At 35.7% G+C, this 22,170-nt stretch overlaps 1 protein-coding gene across 1 annotated transcript; it reads right to left on the reverse strand.

The window, feature by feature from the left end:
• Nucleotides 1-6,383: 6,383 nt before the first annotated feature.
• LOC136818253 (integrin beta-1-like) lies at nt 6,384-17,561 on the reverse strand. Its single transcript, XM_067074627.1, has 18 exons — nt 17,446-17,561; nt 17,187-17,272; nt 16,501-16,626; nt 16,167-16,230; nt 15,585-15,716; nt 14,519-15,227; nt 13,834-13,891; nt 13,460-13,591; nt 12,526-12,590; nt 12,171-12,236; nt 11,916-11,991; nt 11,057-11,275; nt 10,712-10,801; nt 10,026-10,173; nt 9,061-9,183; nt 8,506-8,615; nt 8,155-8,211; nt 6,384-7,702 (listed from the first exon to the last, which is right to left on the reverse strand). The coding sequence occupies exons 1-18, from the start codon at nt 17,504-17,506 to the stop codon at nt 7,595-7,597; spliced, it is 2,430 nt and encodes an 809-aa protein (XP_066930728.1). The 5' UTR covers nt 17,507-17,561; the 3' UTR covers nt 6,384-7,594.
• Nucleotides 17,562-22,170: the final 4,609 nt, after the last annotated feature.

Raw genomic sequence — 22,170 nt, forward strand, 5'->3', positions numbered from 1 at the left:
AGGGATAGTAAACGCAAGAAAATATACATGCGCAGAATTTACAGCCTTGACGGCGGTTTAGGGTAGAGTTTGGAAGAAACTGTAAACAGCTTCGTCACTGCTTACTCCACCCCGTTTTTCAAATTCATCCCACCCCCTAAAACTAGTCCCTTTCTAATGATCTAGTGTAGACGATAGGATCGTTTGAAATATGGCGAATCTTTCACTTAGTATCACACCTTTAAAATCAAATTTAAACTTTGGAGATCAATGAAACTATTTCTAGTTTAAAAGAAGAATCAAAGCTTACGTATATGAATATTAATGAGGTGGCTTCCTAAGATTAGATCTTTCCCTCAAAGACACAGCGGGAGATCAAAGTCACTGAGAGGAAAAGTGACGACATATCGAAAAACCGATGAAAGAATTATTCAATATTCCTTGGTTACAATGAAAAGAGGGAGGCAGATGCCATTTGATGGTTTCCCAATATTATTTGATTTGAAACGTTGACTCAGCGTTTGTTTTTATGCTCACATTCAGTATTCAATGTATGAAGTGTTTCATCAATCGTCATGGTAACGGAAACCAAACATTCTCACTTTGAATCAAACGTGAAATTGAATCAGAAATTCGAAGTTTAAAAATAAAAATGCAATGAATCGAAAAAATATCAGATGAATGATTAATCAATAAATGAAGTTTTTCGCTACTTTTTTTATCAAAAAGAAGAAAAAGACTTGTTGAAAAACAAGATGAAGTTTCATTTGATTTTGGTATGAAGAAAGAGACGTGTTGCGCTGAAAGATAAACAATGTCATCGGTAGCAATCGCAAACCAAATCATCAATTGGAAACAAAACGAAAACGCAGTCAGCGAGAAAAGAAATTCTTCGTCTAAGAATGGACGGAGTCCTCGCAATATTTATGGTAGAGAACAACAGCTTTTCACGAACGGCGACGCGCCACGACCTTTAAATTTTCAACAACCAATCAACTTTGGTGAAGATAACACTGGACCACCGATGTTCAAAAGCCAGTACGGTCAAACAACACGGGAAGCCGTCAAACCGGACGGAGATTCTTACTACAGACAAAATGAAAACATAAACACCATCAAACGGAAAAAGCCAAAAACTCCAGAACAAGAATATACGGATAAACCAGTAAACGGAGCGAAGACAGCCGCAAGTGACGTCATCAATGAATATCGTCAAAAATATATGAACGGTAACACTGAGACAAATAACGCGGCGGACAATACTTCCTCACGTCCTTCAAGCGCTCGAGGTACACGGACGATGTATACAAGACCTCCAGCGCAAGATTCGAGAACTGGTAGAAACGATTTCTCATTTATCAGTAACGATTTTCAATCGCCAACACATCAACACCAAAGCAAGCCAAAACAGAAGAGACCAAATGAAAATGTAGTGGCAGAACGAGGTGACGCCATCCCAGTCGATCAGGTTCTATCAAGCTACAAAAACACGCGTACAATCAAAGAGCGAGCACAACCGGAACAATATCACCACAACGGCGCCCCTTCATCCGTCCCTCATATGACGCGCGAACAAATCGAAAGAGAAAAACAACGAAACGAGGAATTGAACGCCCGCCTTCGAGGATACACGCCTCCAACCGCCCAGTACCATAAACAAAATAACGATCATCGTCTTCCAGAGCCGCCCGTACACGAAAACACCGCCTCTGACCACCCTATGTCAATGAATGCGCAAGCATATAAAGATCACATCTACCAATCACTGCGACAATATAAACAACCGAACGGTGATCATCAAATGACTGGGAATAAGCAAACCTTGTATACGAGACAAGTCAAACCAATGACATTAGACCTCGAAAACCAACAAAACCAATTCTCATTCTTGCCAAAAGATTTGAGATCACCTGCACAAGATGTTATCCCTAATGGTAGACAGAACGGTCACGCAGATATGTATAGTACAGTATCTACACCGCGCGCCGAACAACTAGCGCATGAGTTAAATGGTTCACCTTATAAAGATCCAAACAAACCAAAACAAGACAATAAATACGTACTGGCTGAAAGCTCTTCAAAAGCATTCGATATCAATGAGGTGTTGAACGGCTATAAATCGAAACATGTTTACAAAAATAACGAACATTCACATAACTCGCAGAATCATGCTGAACTCGCCAAGCAAGAATTTGTAGACCAGAATGAACGAAATGCTGAGAGGGAACGCGTGAGGATTGAGAAATTGAACAATAAACTCTACTCAGAGAACAACAGACAAAACTACAACCGAATTCAAAATGGTAGCGAGCCTAGAGGAAATTTCAACGAGCAACATCGTGTGAGCCAAAACGGACATATTTCAAGGGGAGATTTCCCCAACGGCCAAGCACACGCAAGCCAAAATGGCCATGGTCCGACAGGAGATTTTTCCAATGGCCTTCCACAAGAGAGAGTTCTGATGACGAAAGAACAGCAGGTCTCCACAGTAATATATTCAGAAAACCAACGTCACAATCGAAGTTTCGAACAAACGGAGCCAAATTTCTCATACAGCAACCAACCACGTCCTTCAAAAACACCGGAACCGAAGATGGGACCCACCAAAGCGGAAATGTCATCTAACGAACGATTCATCGAGCACCGTACACGATCAAGCACCGGCATGCATCGTGATGATGAAGGCTGGGTTCGAATGGAACCAGCAAAGAAAGTCAACCCAGGGCCTACAACACAAGCACGTGACTATTTCCATGGGAACCGATCAAATAGCCGTGAGACTATCTTCACTTCATACACTGAAATCGAAGGCGGCGGCAACCAGAACGAGCCACGTGCGTTCAAACGTACAAATAGTAGCAAGAGTAATCCGAACGTCACATTCGGTCGCAAAGATGGCCAAGATATCATGGCGGAATATCAACAACATTTTCAATCAGAGAATCCATACTCTACAAGACAAATTGAGAACCCGAATTTCGTCCGACGTCCAACAATGCCGAAGTCGAAAAGCGAACCCAACTTATTCGGTGTAGATACCGTTGATTCTAACGTCAATACCACTGAGTTGGAGAATCTTAATTTCGCCAACATGACCACAAATCTACGTCGCTCAAACGATTTTCACGACGACGCGCAAACGCCTCAAAGTCCATCCAACGTATATCATAGCAAAGAGACCGTTGTCATTGACAACACAAAACGGCCTTCACGACAAAATTCAAAATACAGCCGACAAATACAATCGAATACCATGTCCAGTAACCACTCAATGCAGTCCTTTGGTTCAGAATCAGTTCAAATGGATGAAAAGAATCGAACCACTGTCATGCTGGCAAAAGGATGGTGCGGGAAAGTCACCTCAACCATTGATGGCACACAGAAAAGTTATGATTACAACTTGAAATTAGACAGCGCTACTGGAAGTATGAACGAATTGGTGTTCCGTAACAAGAAACCAATCGAACAAGTTAAAGCCTCCAACACACCAAAGAGTGATGCTTTGAACAGCCTTACAAGCCTCGACCGCCGATTGCGATCGGAGAGTGGGATGAACCGAATGTTGTTCATGGATTCCATGGACTGGATGGTGGCTGATAACATCCAGAGCGATCCCAAAACAAACCCGGACGGATATCGAGAATCGAATCACCCTATATCTGAACTAGACATTTTAAATAGTAAGATAACGCAGAGTGGTTACAAAGAAGGACAAGATATGAGAGTGACTTTCTATGAGTCGTTACACAAAATCACCAGTTTGGTGAACCAGCTACTTGACTCCATGCCTAAAGATGCTTTCCCCTTCAAAGTGACGCCATGTTCTTACCAAGGTGACTTCGAGAAACGAGGTCCTCATCGTATTGATTTGTATTTGAACATCGAGGATTTGAGCCAATATCAACACCAAGTGAATTTCTTGATCAAAAAAGATCTGGCTGCTTATATCTTATTGAAGAGCGAGAATCGACAAGCGTTGAAACAATTTTGTGCGCGCAACCGTGACAGTGGTGATTGGGTTCTATCCGCAGGTAGGATGATGGTGGTATTCGTGTATGTTTTGAGCACTAAAGTCCGGCCACAGTTCGAATATAACTCACAAACAAAACGCAAAGACATTCAATCGGGCGCTCACGTTGAATTCAAAGTCGTGCTCGAAAATGAAGTCCGATTACTCATCAAATTTCCCGATCAACCCGAACCGGTTTATGATGTGGGTCTTCTATTAGCTTTCAACGTAGATGATTTCCCGAATATCATTGATATGAATGAGAATCGGAAATGGCCAGAAATGGAAGGGAAATCCAAAATCGTGAAAGGCGGTACTCACTTGATGGCGGTCCCTGGTAAAGTCAAAAATCACGCCTGGGGCGTTTCTTTCTTGAAGACCAGGAAGATTTTGCTAAATCATTGTGATGGGCATCAAACAGCCACCAACATCCTTCTCGCCTTGCAAGTCATCAACAAATCTGTGTTATCGCATCGTGATTGCAGTGGTCTTCTTTTACCAGTTCATTTTATCATGATTTTGTTCTGGGTACACGAGTCTTATCGAGACCAAAAAGACTGGAGCCGAGAGAACATGAGCAAACGATTCATAGATGTTTTGATCGCGTTGAAGAGATGTCTTGAAAGGAAATTATGTCCAGATTTCTTCTTTCCAAAACTGAACTATTTCGAGAATCTACAAGAGGATGAATTATATCGATTATTACAAAACCTGGACGAAGTTTTACAAAGGCCTGATGCTTATTTAAAACAATAAAGACAATTTTATGTAAGATATTTTAGTAATTGACTAGGTACTTTTGCATCAAAGGGGGGGTTGCATTACTTGACCTTTAAAATAAGGACATTTTGAACTTTTTCAGTAGACCTGATCGTGATTTCGGGTTCGATTCAAAGTATGGTTTTGTAAGAGGTTCCATAAAGTATTTGCAGAGTTTAAAAAATCGTTTATATTTCCATTCACTTTTTATGTAACCTCTAAAAACAGTACCAAGCACTGTATAGAATCCAATTTGCGATTCAATATTCGAAAAGTAACATCTCCCCTGAATGCGCAAAATTTTAAACATTTGTTTGTAAATAGAAGCACATTGTAAAGTAGAAATTTAACCGCACTTTAATACAAACGTTCAGAGAGAAAATTCACTTTACTTGTCACTCCTTCAGTTACAGGATTTGGTTAACTTATCACTTAGAGAGGGCGGGGAGTCTTTTCGTCGAGATAAAATTTCAATTTTTACCCTACTTGCGTAGCAATTAGGGAATAGGAATCCAAAAAACCCTCGCCTACGAAATTTTTTGGAAACCTCAGAACACCCTGTGTGACGGACCCGCTGGGACCCCAGCTCCACTAGAAAAGTAGGCAAAAACTTCTTCCCCGGTGGAAAAATACCCTAGAATTTCAGCCCCACTGGGAAATTAACTTTTATTTCATCCCCATTCGAGATTCAATGTTTAAAAATTGTACCCCAAAGCCATCCCCACCGGATTTTTTAACTTAGGAACAATATAATTTCTATTCCATCGGGGCTGTGAGACAGGGGTGCCTCAGCCCTCTCTCTGAGAGCAGCAGTTCGAAACGATGTCTGAAACAGGAGAATCAGACAAAATGGTGCAAAAATCAAAAAATGAAAAAAAATCACCTTCTTTCAGCAACAATATCACAAGTTACTCTTCTGACCAATCTTCTTTTTTTGTTTTCATTTCTATTTCAATGTTTTTTTATATGTTTTCACTAAAACGAGAAAATAAAAACAGACACTTTTTATAACAAGGCATTACTGCATAATCGTTTGATAGAATTCCCAGCAATCCACATCGACGGTTTACATGTCTTTAGTTCATTACGAGTAGACATTTCCAAACTGTTAATTAAATTTGAAGAAACGAGTTTTTAAGGTAACACCTGGAATTTGCTTCTTTTTACATCTCAAATTTGAATTATTTGGAATTCCTGAAAGCAGACTAAGTGAATGGTGCGGGTTCCTTCATAACTGGAAGTCCCTGACTGGAAATATCAGAAAATTAAATGTCAGTCCCACCAAAGGTCAGAAAAAAGATTCAAGGTTTCTTATTCTTGTTCTTCAGGGTCCGAGGGTCGAAATTCGTGTTCAAAAATTATGGTAATTTTCATGTTTTAGAGACATGCCATAACTTACCTGAGGCGGCACACGCCAACTCGCAATACCATTAGTAGCCCGGGCCAATACTAAACTTAGCATATTTAATGGGGCAACACCAAAACAAAGAAAAGATACCTTAATGGAAGAAATTAATTCTTAATTAATCTAATTTCACGGTTTTTTGACAAAACACAAATATTTTCAGGATTTGCAAAATACGTCTAAAAATTGGTCTTTTTAGGGCAAAATAGGCTATATCATGAACAAAAAATCTCTTAACAGCGAAATCAAATTCCGCGAAAATCTCTTCTCTTAAGGTATGCAGAATCTTGTCTTCAAAATGAGACTTCAAAAACAAGAATTGAAGAAGAGCCTAAAATATGGATTTAATTTCTAGCATTCAATTTCTAAAAATGCGAACAAATTTACATGCTAAAATAAAAATAACAAAAAGTAACATAATAAAAAAGTTATAATTGTAAATGCACTAGGTTTTAGTCATTTTTTAAAGCCTTTTAGGAGATTATTTTAGTGAGAGACACAAGTCAAGTAATTTCTTTGCAAAACAAACTTTTTCTCGTGCTACGACAAATTTAAAGGAAAGGACGTTGTTGTGATCTCCTCCAGAATTTTCTAAATCTTTTCAAAACCGTAAGCAAAGCCAAAGAGCTCTTGGGAATTGAACTTAAGCTCGTGAATAACAAGGGTCTACCCTAAGCAATATGAATATAGCAATATACTTTTGACGTATCATAAATAAAAAATGTATTTATTTTTTTTTACAAATAAAGAAATACAATTTTTAAAAGGAAATCGATAATAGGGAAAAGAAAATTCAATATGGTAAGAAAATTAGAAATGTTCTAAAAAACTAGGCATCTGGCTCGAGATTTGCACCAGAAAAATATTTTTCTAAAAAGTTAAAAGCAAATAAAAAAGATTCAAAATACAGTTATTTAAATGAACAGGAAAAAAAAACAAGGATAAAAAAGCGAACACAAAAAAATTTTAGTTTATAATACAAAATAATAAAAAATAATGTTAATAAAGAAAAAAAACATACGGGACAACAAAATACTATGTAGAAATATTTCTTTAAAAAGTGTGCGCTGTACATGATAATCACTCACACAGACACAAGGCTTCCAAAAGACACCCTAGGGCGTTTATCATTCCACCCTGAGGGCGCCTTTCAGAGCCACCCTGTGCTCTGTACAAGGACCAATAAATAACTGAAAATAAAGATTTGTTTAAATTGGACTTTCTTATGAATGTTCATTGCAATTCGAAAAAATGCCATTCTAAATTCTAAATCTGCTGCCATCTACTAAAGAACCTATTGGCCAGCCACGCTCCTCCATGGATACACTGACCAAAGATCCAGTAACACATTCTTTTGAGTAACCCAAGGATGTGAGGCCACTACTTCAATCTCGAACTTGTTGTTATTGTGTCAAAACTCTTCAAATATTCTCAGTGCGCTCTCATTCGATCAGAGGGGCATTGGGTTGAGCAGCAGCTTCGGCACCTTTATCGCCATACATTGGATTTTGGAAAGTTGAAGTGGCCTTCTTGTAAATCGGATTCTCTCCCTGTGAAACAGATATCGTTAAATGAGGAAGCGACTAGTAAACTAGGCTATGTCTGAATCTGTAAATTCATGATATGCACCACTATATTGACTTCACGAAATTATGCAACTTTTCTGTTTTTATTCCATCCAATACGTCACTTTTTCTGTTGTTTAAGTGACGTATTGGGTGGAAAATTTTAAAAGTTCTCAGAAGACTCTCCAGTGCTGCATATCATGAATTGGGTGGAAATTTTCAGTTCTCAGAAGACTCTCCAGTGGTTCATGTCATGAATTGACTCTATCAGAGAATCTGAAAGAATGTGTAAGCTATACTAAATCAAGTCACGAAATTTCTCAGTTTCCAGGAATCTACATTCCCAGGAGGGAAATCCTAAGGGTGGATGAGGTGTTGGTGTTTGTGGAAGTGAATTCATCTGATAAAAAACAATGATTTTCGACAAGGAGACTTACCGAATCCCATTTTGGATTTTGAAGATCCTTTTCAAATTTGGCGAATTCCCTACGATCCTGATGTTGGAAGAAAAAAAATATTATGTTTTCTCAAAAGATTTGTATTTACCAAGGAAAATCCGTCCAGCCATATTATCAATATTTCTTCAAGAAAACCGTTATAAAATAATTTGTATTTCCGAAGGAAAATCGAGAATGCGTTGTATTTTTTAAGGAAAATCATATAAAATTCATCGTAGCTTCGCATAATAACCCAATACAATCAGTAACTTTGTGAAAGAGGTTAGTTTATTAATTCCTATAAAAAATTTGCATTCTAACGAGAGAGAGAGAGAGGGAGCTTTCACAAACCTGGATAGTGGCCAACAACTTCCAGATCAACAACAGAGCTAAACCGATTCCCACGATGCCAGCGATAACACCCAGAATGATGGCAAGGATATCAGGTTCCGCTGGACAAACTGTAATCAACGTAAACAGAGTGTTGTTATCAAAATTAAGATTTTGTTGTATTTCTTAAGGAAAATCTTTTATAACATTCATTGCATTTTCGCGAGTAAAGCAATCCGATCAGAAATTTTGTGAGAGGGGAGGATTCCCAATTCTTTGTTCTTTTGTCTTAATTTTAGACCTTAGGATGATCTTAGAAGATCAAGATATTTTGTCAAAAATAAAATTTTACCAGTGTTAGTTAATTATTAGTGGTATTGTAACGAAAGTGAAATGTTACAAGACAGACTTTTGCAACATCTTTTGTATTCTTAGTAAAATAAAAATATCGGAATGTCATAGGGTCTATATGACTGACTACTTCTCGAGCCACGGGTCTGAGTACCGAGTACTAAGAAAGAAACGATTTGTCCATTCTAAAACTTTCACTCTAGAAGCTAAAGTTTCAGCTCTTACTTCTGTCTCTTTGTACAAACAAAGTCACTTCATTGGTGACGTTATCTCGTTGGTAGGTGAAAATGAAAGCACAATCATCTTCGTCACGTCCCAAACATTGCTTCTGGTTTGGTGGAACAAAATCTAAAAGATCAAAGAGAAATATAATCAGATGAAAATATTAAAGATAATAAGCCACATTTATCTTTAAATTAAATATTGGCGGAATAGCTCTTTTTAACAGTTTTTTTAAAAAAAGTGATGATATGATGATGATAAATTCAACCTGTAAGTGTAAATTGTGCGATGTTAGCCAAAATAAGCAAAAAGGAATGCAGCTAAACCAATAAAGTGTTGATAAAATAATTCATTTTCAAAACTATATTCTTAATAAAGGTCTCTATTGCTAGCACAGTCTTCGTATGTACATAGTGTGCACCCCCCCTAAATTAAGGGGGTTTTTTGTTGATTTGGGTTCAAAATCTTCCGATTTTTGATTTCAGGGGGGGGGGGCAGGATTAGGTGGGACCTGATTTTTTAAGGTGGGACTAAGGTGGTTTGGTTGTAAAATTGAAACATCTCATCAACATCAATTTATATTTTCCATCCCATGTATGGCCATACATTCCCTTTCCATTTCTATTTTTTCAATGTTTCAATTATACTTAGTGGTGGGACCATGCATGATTCTAGGTGGGGGTTTTAATGTGTGCTGGGACCTTATTTTTTTGGTGGGACCTGGACCCCCCTTGCACACTATGATGTATCGCTACTTCAAATTTTTTTGTATGCTGAAAAAAAACGTTATTCTAAAAAACTCGCTTGATAAGACTTTGGCTATTCAAATTTTTAATGTTGAACAAACTAATAAGACTGACCAATGAAATTATTCAATTTTTTTATTCACTCCAACGGAGTGTTCGCAAGTTAATGAATGCCCTAACAAAGATGAAATTTAAGACTTTGAATCGAATCGAGTCGAGTACCTTCTACGTCATCAACGACCACGTGTCTGGTGATATTCCATTTGTCTCGGCATTCAATTTCGCATTCATCCGGTGTTAGATCACTCGTCTCGAAGACGCTGCATTTGACGCACTCCCCATAATCACGACATGCATCAGGACATCCTTCCTACAAAAAGGATGCGAATTCATAATCAAACTTTAATCAAGAGTCGGGGACCATCATATAGCGTGCCCGGTCGGTAAAACACGATAGAACAATCTACAAAATAATTCGTCTTACTGAATTTAGAAAAATGAGATATATCTTCCTTTTTATTATCAATGGACATTCAATCCCCAAGATTCTTTAAGAGTAGATTTTTTACTTAAAAAACATTTAGGTCACGACAGATACACTTTATTGGCATGAGAAACCTTAACGCTTCAATTCTACTTCCGTACTTAGCCACAAACACTGAGATGTCAGAAACTATGAAGTAAAAGCCGATGACCAGAAAAGTATATCACTGGGAAAGTGATGGCTTAAAATATTTGAGCGCATATCCCGTATTCGGTAAATATTATGTCCTTTTCGATTAGTTTTTGCGAAAACCACTCAGGCCACACAACGAGGGTAGAAAATATAGATCGCTTTAAAGCCTACATAGAAGATTCGTTTCTGCCTTAATCCCATACTTCATTGTTAAGAACTTGATCATACTCACATCAACGCATTCTTCACAATATTTTCCAAAAGCTCCTTCGTCACATTGACATTGGTTACATCGACAATCGCCTGATTCCGAACACAACGTCTGAAAAATTGAAAATATTGAGATTCTCTTAGTTTATTTACAGCCTTTAAAATACTTACAATGCCCTTAAACCAGTATTTTCAGGCACGGATTGTCCTTGATTTAGGCCGAATTTCTTCAGCCTCTTGACCTTATAAAATTGTTTTTGCTAAAGAAACGTTTATCGAAAGAAAAAAAAATGACATTGATTTTTTTAATACCTCTAAAGTTGTCTAAACGGTAAAAAATAAGAAAATCTTAAAAAGAGCTTCAAACCTGAGATGGGTCATTTGGATTGAAGCACTGATCTTGAGCAGGGGAACATTCTTGTTCACACGTTTTTCCTATCCATTGAGGGTTACATTTGCACACACCACAATCACATTTCCCTCGTTCCGGTCCGCCGCAAATCATATCTTCGAACGTTAAACATGAAGCGTTGTCGCATTCACATTTCGTACCGTAGTAATATTTCACGTAACCGTTATTCAACGTCTGGAAATCGAAGATAAGTAAAATGGTAATGAATGACTTGTTTAATGATAAAGTTATTAAGAGAACTAATTTTTACGTTTTTGGGTGTCTACTACGAAAATTAGTTCCGCGAAATGGAATTTTTGCTAAAAATCCTCAAAAACCCTACGAATATCAAAGAATTTCGGCAAAAAGTGGGTGTTAACCGCAAAAACGAGTTACTGCGAAAATTAGTTTCCTTAAGGTATGAGTTAGAAGCATACAAAACATTTGGGAATGAAAATAGAAATTTGAAATAAAATATAATGCATGTCAGTTTAAAACCGCTTCCAAACAGAAGCTTGCCAAACATATTAAGTTTGTCTTCGTTGTGAAACACAAGTACTGCAGTAAAGTCTTTTTAACTCGAACCTGTACAACTCGAATATCTCCTTAACTCGAACAATTTTTATCGTCCATTCAGTTAACAAAGCCTAAAAAACCTTACTCCATAACTCGAAATTCCTTTATCTCGAATGAATTTGTGTTCCCCGTGCGTGTTCGAGTTATGGAGACTTCACTGTATAGAACATCTTCTTCAAAGAATTGGGTATAATAATACACATGGGGATTTAGGATTGAACAGAGAAAGGATTTATTTCAATACACGACAACTGGTTACCTCTGGTTTATTACACTTGCATTCTCCACAATCGCAAACACCTTGTCCGGAACAAACTTTACTTTCACCGGGAACTCTGAAATTTATCAAAAGACAATAAATGTGAATTAAAATGTTTTTGAGCAACTTTAACATAATGTTCAACATCTTTGATTTAAATTATTATTCCAAAACGATGTGAATTTAAGATGAATTTTATTCTGGTGGAGACGACAATTCGTCTGAGACGTAAGAACTTTTCACACTCTTACACACCTGCATAGTGTCTGGTTTTTGGCTTCTTCGACGGTACATTGACAAAATCTTCCTGCAAATTGTTCACTGGAATAAGATAGAAACATGAGATATTAACAATTCTCGTATTGGTATTTTAAGACACTTTTTGCAAGGAGCCAAAGGAAGCTAAAAAAAGTACACCAAAAAATAAGAATTGTGTAGCACGCAAAATGTTTCTCTTTAACTTGGCATTTTGCAGTTTATATTTAAGGACAGACAAGTTACAAGTACATTTAGTACACTAAAGGTACAAGTGCATTTCGAAGAATATTGCGTGACAAGGACAAGTAGCATTAGTAGTGAAAATTCAAAACCTGCTTAATAAGGCACTTACCGGTCACAGAAACATTTTCCGCAAGTCAAATTACCACGGTCTGTACAGTCACTTGAATCAACCGTCTAAAAAGGGAAAAAGATAAAACTTTCATTAAAGATTAAAAAGACTGTGGCTATGAGACATCACTCTACGCTGATGTTGTTTTTGGTAAAAACTGGCATCAAAGGGTATCTTATTTTAGTACATAGAAAGGTTTTGTGGTTTGCCTTTGTAAAATAAGAATACTTCTCAAAAGGCTCCATGTTCTTATTTTTAAGATTGAATAGGCCATAGCGTCAGCCCCCCTGCTGGTTGAGGGGGGGGGGGGTTACACCCTAAATTTTTCCCAAAAAAAGAGGGGGCTGGAAGTACACCACTTTTTTGGGGGACGACGTATGTACTTGGGGGAAGCTAAAATCTCATCACTCAATGTGGGGGCTAAAATAATTCAGCTTAATAGTTGGCTTCAATTACTCAAATTGAAGCTCATGAATCTGAAAAATTTTGCCTGCGGCCCAGTATTTTTATAGAAAGTGTGCAAAATATTTTACCTTAAATTTAGAACTGAACGCAATTTACATTGGAAAACCTTTTTTACTGGATCAATTTTTTGAAAGTGTCTAGGGGCAAAAGTCCTGAGGGCTAACAAAAAATTCATAATTATTTTGGGACTTAAAACTCAGGGGGGGGAACCTAATTTTTGCCTGACGCTATGATGGGAAAAAGAAGCATTTTGTATAGTCTTATTTTTTCCTTGATGTGATGCTTTTATCCGTAAAGCGCTTCGGAAGTGAATAATTTCACTGCTTCTCTTGTCTTATATAATTGATTTGGATACGTATATAATCCCAATAAGGACAAAATGCATACACCTGCTCTGCTACCCAATCTCCTGAGTGAATATAAGTTGAACAGAAACTCTTATAAAGTCATGGAGGAAATTCAAACATACTGTTGGCCCACAATCACATTCACAAATCAATTCCAATTTCACTTTGACATTATCGAAGCTTGTTTTGATGTTGAATTCAACGGTCTGGTCTGCGTCACATGACTCAGCTTCCAAGTTGGCAAAAAATGTCACCTGTAGTGAAAAAAATATTTATCATCAAAATCAATTTCATTTCATTATCCAGTTAGAAGAAGTATTCATAACAGAACTTTCCAGGGAGAAAGAGTGGCGCCTTCTCCTACCTTCGGGTAGATAACTATCGAAAGAAGAGCCTTCAGGTCGCCTCCGACTGCAGTCGCAGACTTACTTACTATAACAGAACTTCGTTGTTTCAAATTATTAATTTTCACTAATTTACAAACAAATTATCTTACAGTTTCTCCGATTTCAATATTGTTACAGGTTGCACCTTGGGTTCGGTTCTTTTCACGTCTAAAGGAGAGAAGTGGAACTTTTATTTTGACCTATCTGCCTTATTCAACAGAAAACATCAAATTCAAATCAACAAGAATTCAGGGAAAATAGGCGTACAAACTTTCGCGAGCAGAAACTTTCGCGAGGTCGGAGAATCGCGAAATTTACGACATTTACTTTCGCGAATTTGAGGAAAAAATGTTTTTCGCGAGCATATTTTCGCGAGCATAAACTTTCGCGAATTGTTGGATAAAAGTGACAACTTTCGAATGAAAATTGCCTTAAACTATTGCCTTTAAATATTTATTAGGATTTGGAAATTTTTTGGATTTCTAATTTTTTTGAGAAATTTTTGCAAGCATAAACTTTCGCGAATTGCCCTGTTAAGAATTTTCGAGAACATTTACTTTCGCGAAAGAGAAAATCCAAAAAAAACAACAACTTTATACGGACAATACAAACCCTGGCGACCAAAAATTGGGCTCCATCATCATTTTGCATATTTCTGGCGATCCCGGGAAAAGCTGGTAACTAACGAACAGGGGATAATTCATAGGACCTCCAGGTAGACTCAAACATTATAGCCGTTGTAAGACACACAAACATTCCAAAATTCTAGCTCAACTTAAGTTGAGAATAGCATACCCGCAAATAGCAGAGAATCCAGTTTTGATATTGGGTGGGACATCAGCATCAATGGTGACAGTTCTGGCAATCCTCTCATAAGCTGTCCTAATCAAAGTTCCAATATTTGATGAATCTTCAGCTAATGGTTCAGCTTGAGCTCCATTACCAATAAAACTTGCAACTTTTTTGTACAAAGCTTCATTACCGGTAGTGGCGAAGATGGGAACCATATCGTTGTCAAGCATCAATTCTTTCACTTGCGATAAAGATGGATAATCATATCTGTCCCATGCGTTGTAAACATTATTCACCATGTGGCATTGTCCGTCGTTTGGTTTAGGGAAACCTCCTAGAAGCCCGTCACCAGAGTAATGAAATAAAGCATCAGTTGTGATGATGACAATTCGACGTGCTTCATTCTTATTCCTCCAACCAATAGAGCTTTGACACGTAATGACTTGTGTTAAAGCCTCTAACGAGCATTCAGGACTGTCCACATTAAATGAAATGTTTAGACCAGCTATAGTTGAACGAAATGCATTAATATCTTCATTGAGTGGGAGATGGTTTCTGTATGCATAAGTGTATTCTTTCTTATCAACTTCGATCTTCTCTAAAATACCCTCGATTTCTGCTGGGAGTGTTTTGGTGTATGGTCCAACTGGTTTATCAACAAAACCACCAAAACCAAGACGAAACTGTTCAGTAATCTGTTCAAGCTCCTTTCCTGCAAAAGGAAATGATAAATAAATTGAGGCGTTGTATTATTATAACCTTGGTCAATGAAGCATTTGCTTAGAAATGGATCCCCGGTTGCCACAAACTCAGAAAATAAGTAACCAAGATCACCAAAGTTTATAGCAAATAGAAATGAGAATGTTTCCCTCTCTCTTTGTTGCAGCCACACCAGATGAGGATGCTTATGTTCTACTTTTTACTTAAAGCTTGTAAGTAATTATAGTTTAGTTTATACTTTCTTGACAAGAAAAGTTTGATCTTGTTTGATGAAAAGTGTTAATAAACATACCATATCAGTCTGAAAAAAACATGTAAGTGTATACAGACTAAAAAGACTTGGACCTACCTAAAATCTTTCCCAATTCTTGGATCTGCGCTAAATCATCCAACATAGATTTTGACAAGTCCATAAGATAATATAGATCAATGGGGAAGTTGATGGGGATCTGAACCTTGATCGGAATCTCAACAGGTTGGCCTGTAGAAGAAAAAAAAGTATCATCATCGATACAGCACGGCTCTGATGTGTTGCGAGCACAGAGTACAATGTCTGGTAAGCGCTGTGATTTCCCTATCTAGGGGTAGGAAACTATCCCGGGATAGGGCCCGGTCCGATGATATTGGAGGGTTAGCTTCTCTTCTCTCTCTTCTCACTCAAGGGTTACCTGAAAATTTTCAGCTATCAAAAACATTACTGGTGAATCTAACATAATGTAAAGGTTAATGTTAAGATTCTTCAGAGTTTGACTCTGTTTGGTTGACTTGAATTATGATGATTTATAGGATGATTGTAAAAGACTATTGGTGAGGAATTGAATTAAAGCAGGGGAACATTCTTGAGATAGAAAGGAATATTTTTACTAAGGATCTACTGAGTACAACTTGATTTACATATTCACACAATAGTCTGATTTTATAGAAAATTGACCTGGTCTTAGTTTGATTTTGATTTCTTGCGGAGAAACTCTCGTTTTGTTTTTCAACTCCTCATTCTGAAAAAGAAAAGCAAAACATATCAATCAAAGCACAACATAAACATTTTAATGTTAAAAATATCAAGATTAATATATGAAAAAGTCCATAAAAGTAGGTACTTCTTGCACTTTCTAAAAAGTATAATTTTCAGATTGATAAAGAGCAAAGACCCCTAATGCTGCACATTAAAACGTTCAACTGAAGTGTTTCTTTTTGCATTTTGGCAAACATTAAGAAAATTCTTTTTAGTTTTTTTTGTATGATTTTTTAATGAAATGAAATCATACCTTAGTAGGGATAAACTCAGACTCTGGATATGTGACATTATTGCATTTTTGTGTATCGTGATTTTCTCGAGTATCACACTTTGCTAGGTAAATTGGTTTACCATCTTTTCCTTCTGTTGTGTAGATCTAAAGAAATATAGCAAATGAAAAATAAAAAATTGGATATATGCTTCTCTAGACCTGTATAGATGTTTCACAACTTTGGACCAAAGAAGACTTTTAAGCTTCTATTTTTTGTGGATTTTCTAAAGAGTAATGATAGGGTGCCCTCTTGATTTTTCGACTCGCAATGACTAGTTATTCAAATTGCTGATCACAAATCAAAGAGACAGCAATAACTATTTTTGGAGTAAATTTTATTATTAACCCAGGTATTGAGCCACAACAATTAGCATTCTGATGCGTTAAACTAAGCTTCAACCTTGGACACTAACAGAATAAAAAAAATTCTAGCTGATTCAAAATTATACACCTGTTAGTTAGTCAGGCAAGGCAGCATCCATTGGTGGCCAAAAAGGGCACTTTTCCAGTGTTTTTCCACTAAAAGAGATGTTTTTTACCAATATTTTAGTAATTTCAGGAGGGGCAGCGTCCAATTACAATTACGCAATAAGATGCCCAAAGGACATGAAAAATGGCCTGTGAGAGAACTTGAGAGAAAGAACAAAAAGCAAAACTCAGCTTACTACATCCTCACACCAAGCACATTCTGGACGGAAAGAAATACAAGCACTACAGGATTCTTCTTGTAACTGACATTCGTTGAAGTTCCCTGTATGTCAACAAAGAAAATATTTTAAGAAGAAAGGTTCAGCAACATAATGGCTTATTATATTCAAAAGTCAGGGTTAGATCTTTAATATTAATATTGAAAAAAAAAACTTCCTTCTGTAAAAAAAGGAAAAATGAGAAAATAGAATGAAAAAAGATCTTTCAAGAACTTACCCTGCCCCTGTATTTGATGTAGCAGTACCAAGAAGAAACTGAGAGGTATAAACTTGAACATTGTGATTAGTTTTCCCTAAAAACAAAGCAAAACATCTTTATTCAAGACTTTGAAACAGTGACAAGGTGGAAAGAGTTAATGATTTTTATCAAAATACTCAAGAGAGTAAAAATTCCTATCATCAAAACCTCTCAGCTTTGAAATATGAGAAATGGACAGCTTAAGATAATAAACGTCTTGTTACTCACTTCTGTCCTTTAAAATAAAACATGTGAGTGATCTTGTAAAAATGTAGCAACAACTCAAATTGCATTTATACTGTTGTGAGGTGTAGAGTATCAGAGAGAGGCATGGTAAATCCATTAACGTAAAACATACTCATAAAAAATTTCTAATTCTAACCAAAACAAAAATTTTGTAAAACATAAAACACAAATGAATAAAACAAAATCAAGGCCTTATTCAAACAGACAGACAGCATGTCTGAGAGTTTTTAATATCAATGGAAACAAAACTTAAGTAAACACTGTAACAAGATTGTATTACATATACAGAAACGATTTTGATTTCAATATCACTGTTTATTAAAGCATATTGAGTTGAAAGAAGTAAGACCTTTACTGACCCTTTTTTCTTTTATTAAGTTAAAACTGTTAAAAGTATCATTAATCTGATAATATTGGACATGTCAACAAAAGATCTTTTTGATAATATGTCTATCTTCCTAAGACTTAACTTACTTCTTGCCATCTTTCTGTAGACTAAATGAACTCAACATTTTGAAATTTTGTGAACCACTACATCTCCAATTAATACGAAGGCCAGCAGATAATTGCATTGCTTCATCATTAATCTCGCACTGCCCCTGGCAACTAATCAAATTTAATGTTCTTAATAATTTGTTGTGTTCTTTGTCAATCTGAAGTAATTAAGGGAAATTAGAAAAACCTCAATCTCGATTCAAATGGCATTACTCACAAGGCGCTGCTCCATTACCATAACACTAGTATATACCAGTAGATAACAACAAACTTCAAGAAATTTTTAAGCATGGTTTCATTTTTTTTATGTCAATTTTATCAAAAACAGAATAAAAGCAATCCATATATACAATATAAATCCAGATATAAATAAAAAATTACCCTTTGAAGGAAAAAAAACATGAAAATTGAATTTAGATCATTAACTTCCCTAATGAAATACAAATTTCATTTCATTTTCCTTAATAAGAAATACAAATTTCATATAATTTTCCTTAAGAAATACAAAGAATTCTTTTGGGAAGTTCTATGTAGATTCCTTGCTGTCAAATAAAAATATTTCATTAAATAGTTGTAGGCAGTCATAAATGCATTTTTTAAATTTGTGTTTTAGATGCAACCAAGACATGCCTTAAATGTTATGCATTTAGGCACATGTTATTTTATTATAAAAATGAAAAAAAGTTAATTACAAATAAAATTTTTTACTTTGGAGCCAGCAGTAGAAACAGAATGACAGTGTAACCATTCTAATTTGCGTCAGAAGTTGGCTATTGCCGGTGCAAATACTAACATAAATTTGGCTTTTGTGGACATAAAAGTGATTACTGTACCATATAGAAGCCAGAATTTTTCTATTTTTTTTACTGACCCAAATAAATCTGAATTCGAAAGGCTGGACTGAACATTGTTCAATCTTGTGTTTAAAACAAAAGTTCTGGGGTTAGCAAAATGAAATCACATAGTCAAAATATAGTATTCAACCAATGACTTGAACCTACATTAATTATTAAACAAATAATTCATGGGAATATTCACATTTGCACTTTTGTTTTTGAAATCAGTTCATCATGTGTTTGACTGTCTCTTGTTTTCATAAAAGACAAAATTTATTATCATTGAATCTTAGACAATTTATAGGAGCAACTTGAATCTAATTTTAGCTAAAACATAAAGAGTAGGAACCAGGTGATGTTGAAAAAAGTTCATGCAGCCTAATTCTGGAAAGAAGACTTTTTTCGGGCTTTCTTTCCCATTCATTTTTTTAATATTCTTCATAGAGCTAATCCATAGAGCTAATATATGGTAACTTAATAACATATAATATGATACTTGGGATATGAGAAATAATTTGCTTCTATTTTTGTCACTGGGAAATACTTTAGCCTTGTTTATGATGCCCTGTCTGTTTTCAATTCCCCCCTTTTTTACGCTATTCCCCGGCTTGAAAAATTGCGGATTCCAATAAATATAACAATTCCCTACAACAATCTTACAGAGCCTAATTTTTGCACTTTCCTCTCTCAATTCACACAAAATTTTCTTTAAAAAGTTTCCCATTTGGCTTAATCCCCCATGAAAAATATTGTTAACTTCCCCTCTTAGACTTTGGTCAATTCTTAATCTTCCTAGGGAGGATCCAATTTTGTTGATTACAATCAATTACCACTAGCCATTCTAAAAATTCAAAGTTACAATTTTTGAACCTAATAACATCTTTTGATCTCCATCAATTAATTAAATTATTTCCTACCTCTTAGCATACTTGATTTATTAATAAACTTGTTCTTACACTTTTACCCTCTTAGTCTTAGCACAACTTCATTGTCATTTGTTACAACATTTTAGTTTTTATATGTAAAGAGAATAAGCAAAAACAAAGGGCAAAGAAGAAGTATTTTTTTTTTAAATTTTAATTTTTTTGTTTTCCTCCAAAATGGCCAACACTGATTGGAGAGAGTGCCTGATGCCAAAACGCCCACTGCCTCAATACCGTCAAATGCTCAAACTTGGGACTATCTGAAAAAAACATGCAGCAGCAATTTGGCCACCATTTCATCGAACCTCCAAAGTCATTTAACATAACCTTGAATCATAGATAGCAAGTTATGTGAAATAGCTACTCTCACCATGTAGGCTTTCACACTTCAAAAAAAAAATCTTTACAACGAGAAACGCGTAAATGCGATCGCACACATTCGTGCTAGCATCCCAGCCTTCACATTTTGGTATTCTCAGCACCAAACCATTATGTTAAGCTTTGTGTCAATATTCTCAGCCTTTAATTCTCAACTTTACTACTTATCCTTGGTTTGATACAAGCTTTTTCTTTAGGAATTTTATATTATAAATTATTTTTGAATAAAGAACCAAACATTTTACTTTAACTCATTTTCATTTATACTTTTTTGTTAAATGTTTTTATATGTAGGGAGAACGAACATGTATGTTTTGTTACTACTCAAACATAGATAGATAGATAGACCAACAAAAATATCAAAAAAGTATGTTCTTCCGCGAAAAACTGTGTGATCTGTCAATCAATCGCGCATGCTGGAAAGTCAGATAGTCCCAAGTTAGAGCCATTGACGGTATCTGATAGGGTCAACTTTGAATAACAAAATTTTACTATTCACATCATCTCTTTAAGGTCATTTTTGCCGCTTTTTAGGATGAAAGTGGGAAAAAATTTTGCTGTTTTGTTACCGCATAATATCTCAAAATCACAAAATTTATATATGACATTTACTTTCGGGAATTTGACAAAAAAATAATTTGACAGAAGAGGCAAAAATATGAAATTTTTTCACATGAAAATATGGCTTAGAGAGACAAATACCTCTCAAATCGTCTTGAAACTTTTGTCTTTAGACTTGTTAGGCTTAATAACTTCAGGCTAAAAAGTGCTAAAATGTTACATTGTACCTTATTGGAACTAATTTTCGCGGGAACTAATATTAGCATCTGAAAAAAAATTAAGAAAAGTTGCTTTTTGCGGATTTTAATTTTCACAGTTTTGCCCTTTCTTGGACAAATTTCTTTCATCTTTTGGGATTTTTCAAATTTTTCGATAAAAAATTGCAGGTTCAAATTTTCCTGTTTATGCCAAAAAGCCGCGAAAAATGTTAAATTTAATCCCCACAAAAATTAGTTCCTTCATGAGGTATTTTAAGTTTCAAGTTTCAAACTTTCTTTTTTGAATTTCTTAAAAGAATTTTTACCAAGCATAAAGTTTCGCATTCCAAGAATTTTCAAAGTAACTTTACAGTACAGTAACTTTTGTGAAAAGGGCCAAAATTATTAGAAATCTCAAAAGTTTCTTCTCAAAAAAGTTTGTACGCCTAAAAATAAACCAGACCGGATCAATCAAACGTGTCAAACCAATCAAATAATTGAACTAATAGAGGGGCTACGGACTAATTTTTTTAATTTTTTTTAATTTTTTTAACGGGGGGGGGGGGAGGGGGTCGACCATGTGCCATTAAGGGAAGGTCGAAAATCTCTTTAGGGGTCAACCCACCACATATCATGATTCTTTTCACCAGAAAATATCGATTTTTGAGACGTTTATTCCATACAAATGTTACTTTCCATATTTCTTTTCCTCCTTTTATCAACTAAGATCTGCTAAAGTCGCATACCTAAAGTATTCACTTCGCTATTTTTTAGAATAATTTTAACCATAACAAACAATCCGATGTTTATGTCTTGTGTTCCTTTTGTTTAGACGGTCCGCGCGGTCCTTGAATTTCGCAGACGGTTGGTCTTTTTTATTTGAAATGCTGCTATTCTTTTGATTATGATTACGGAGATAATTAATTCGCCCAACTTTCGGAAAAAAGTTTTAGAAATTATCTCCGTTATTTTTAAAATGTAAACTGAGCAAAGCCGTACGAAATTAAAGATGGCTGACGAAACAACGATAAAAGTGAAGGAGAAAATTTACAGTTTCATCGATTTTTG

Source organism: Clytia hemisphaerica, unplaced genomic scaffold, assembly GCF_902728285.1.
Source record: "Clytia hemisphaerica strain Z4C2 unplaced genomic scaffold, Clytia hemisphaerica genome assembly, whole genome shotgun sequence".
Taxonomy (NCBI): Eukaryota; Metazoa; Cnidaria; class Hydrozoa; order Leptothecata; family Clytiidae; genus Clytia; species Clytia hemisphaerica.

Excerpts from the sequence above, each read along its gene's own strand:
- LOC136818253 (XM_067074627.1), bottom strand. The coding sequence starts at position 17,506 with ATGTTCAAGTTTATACCTCTCAGTTTCTTCTTGGTACTGCTACATCAA. Across the intron at positions 15,228-15,584 it reads AGAATTGGGAAAGATTTTAG|GAAAGGAGCTTGAACAGATT; the intron begins GTAGGTCCAAGT and ends TTCCTTTTGCAG. Across the intron at positions 12,591-13,459 it reads AATGTGATTGTGGGCCAACA|ACGGTTGATTCAAGTGACTG; the intron begins GTATGTTTGAAT and ends TTCCCTTTTTAG.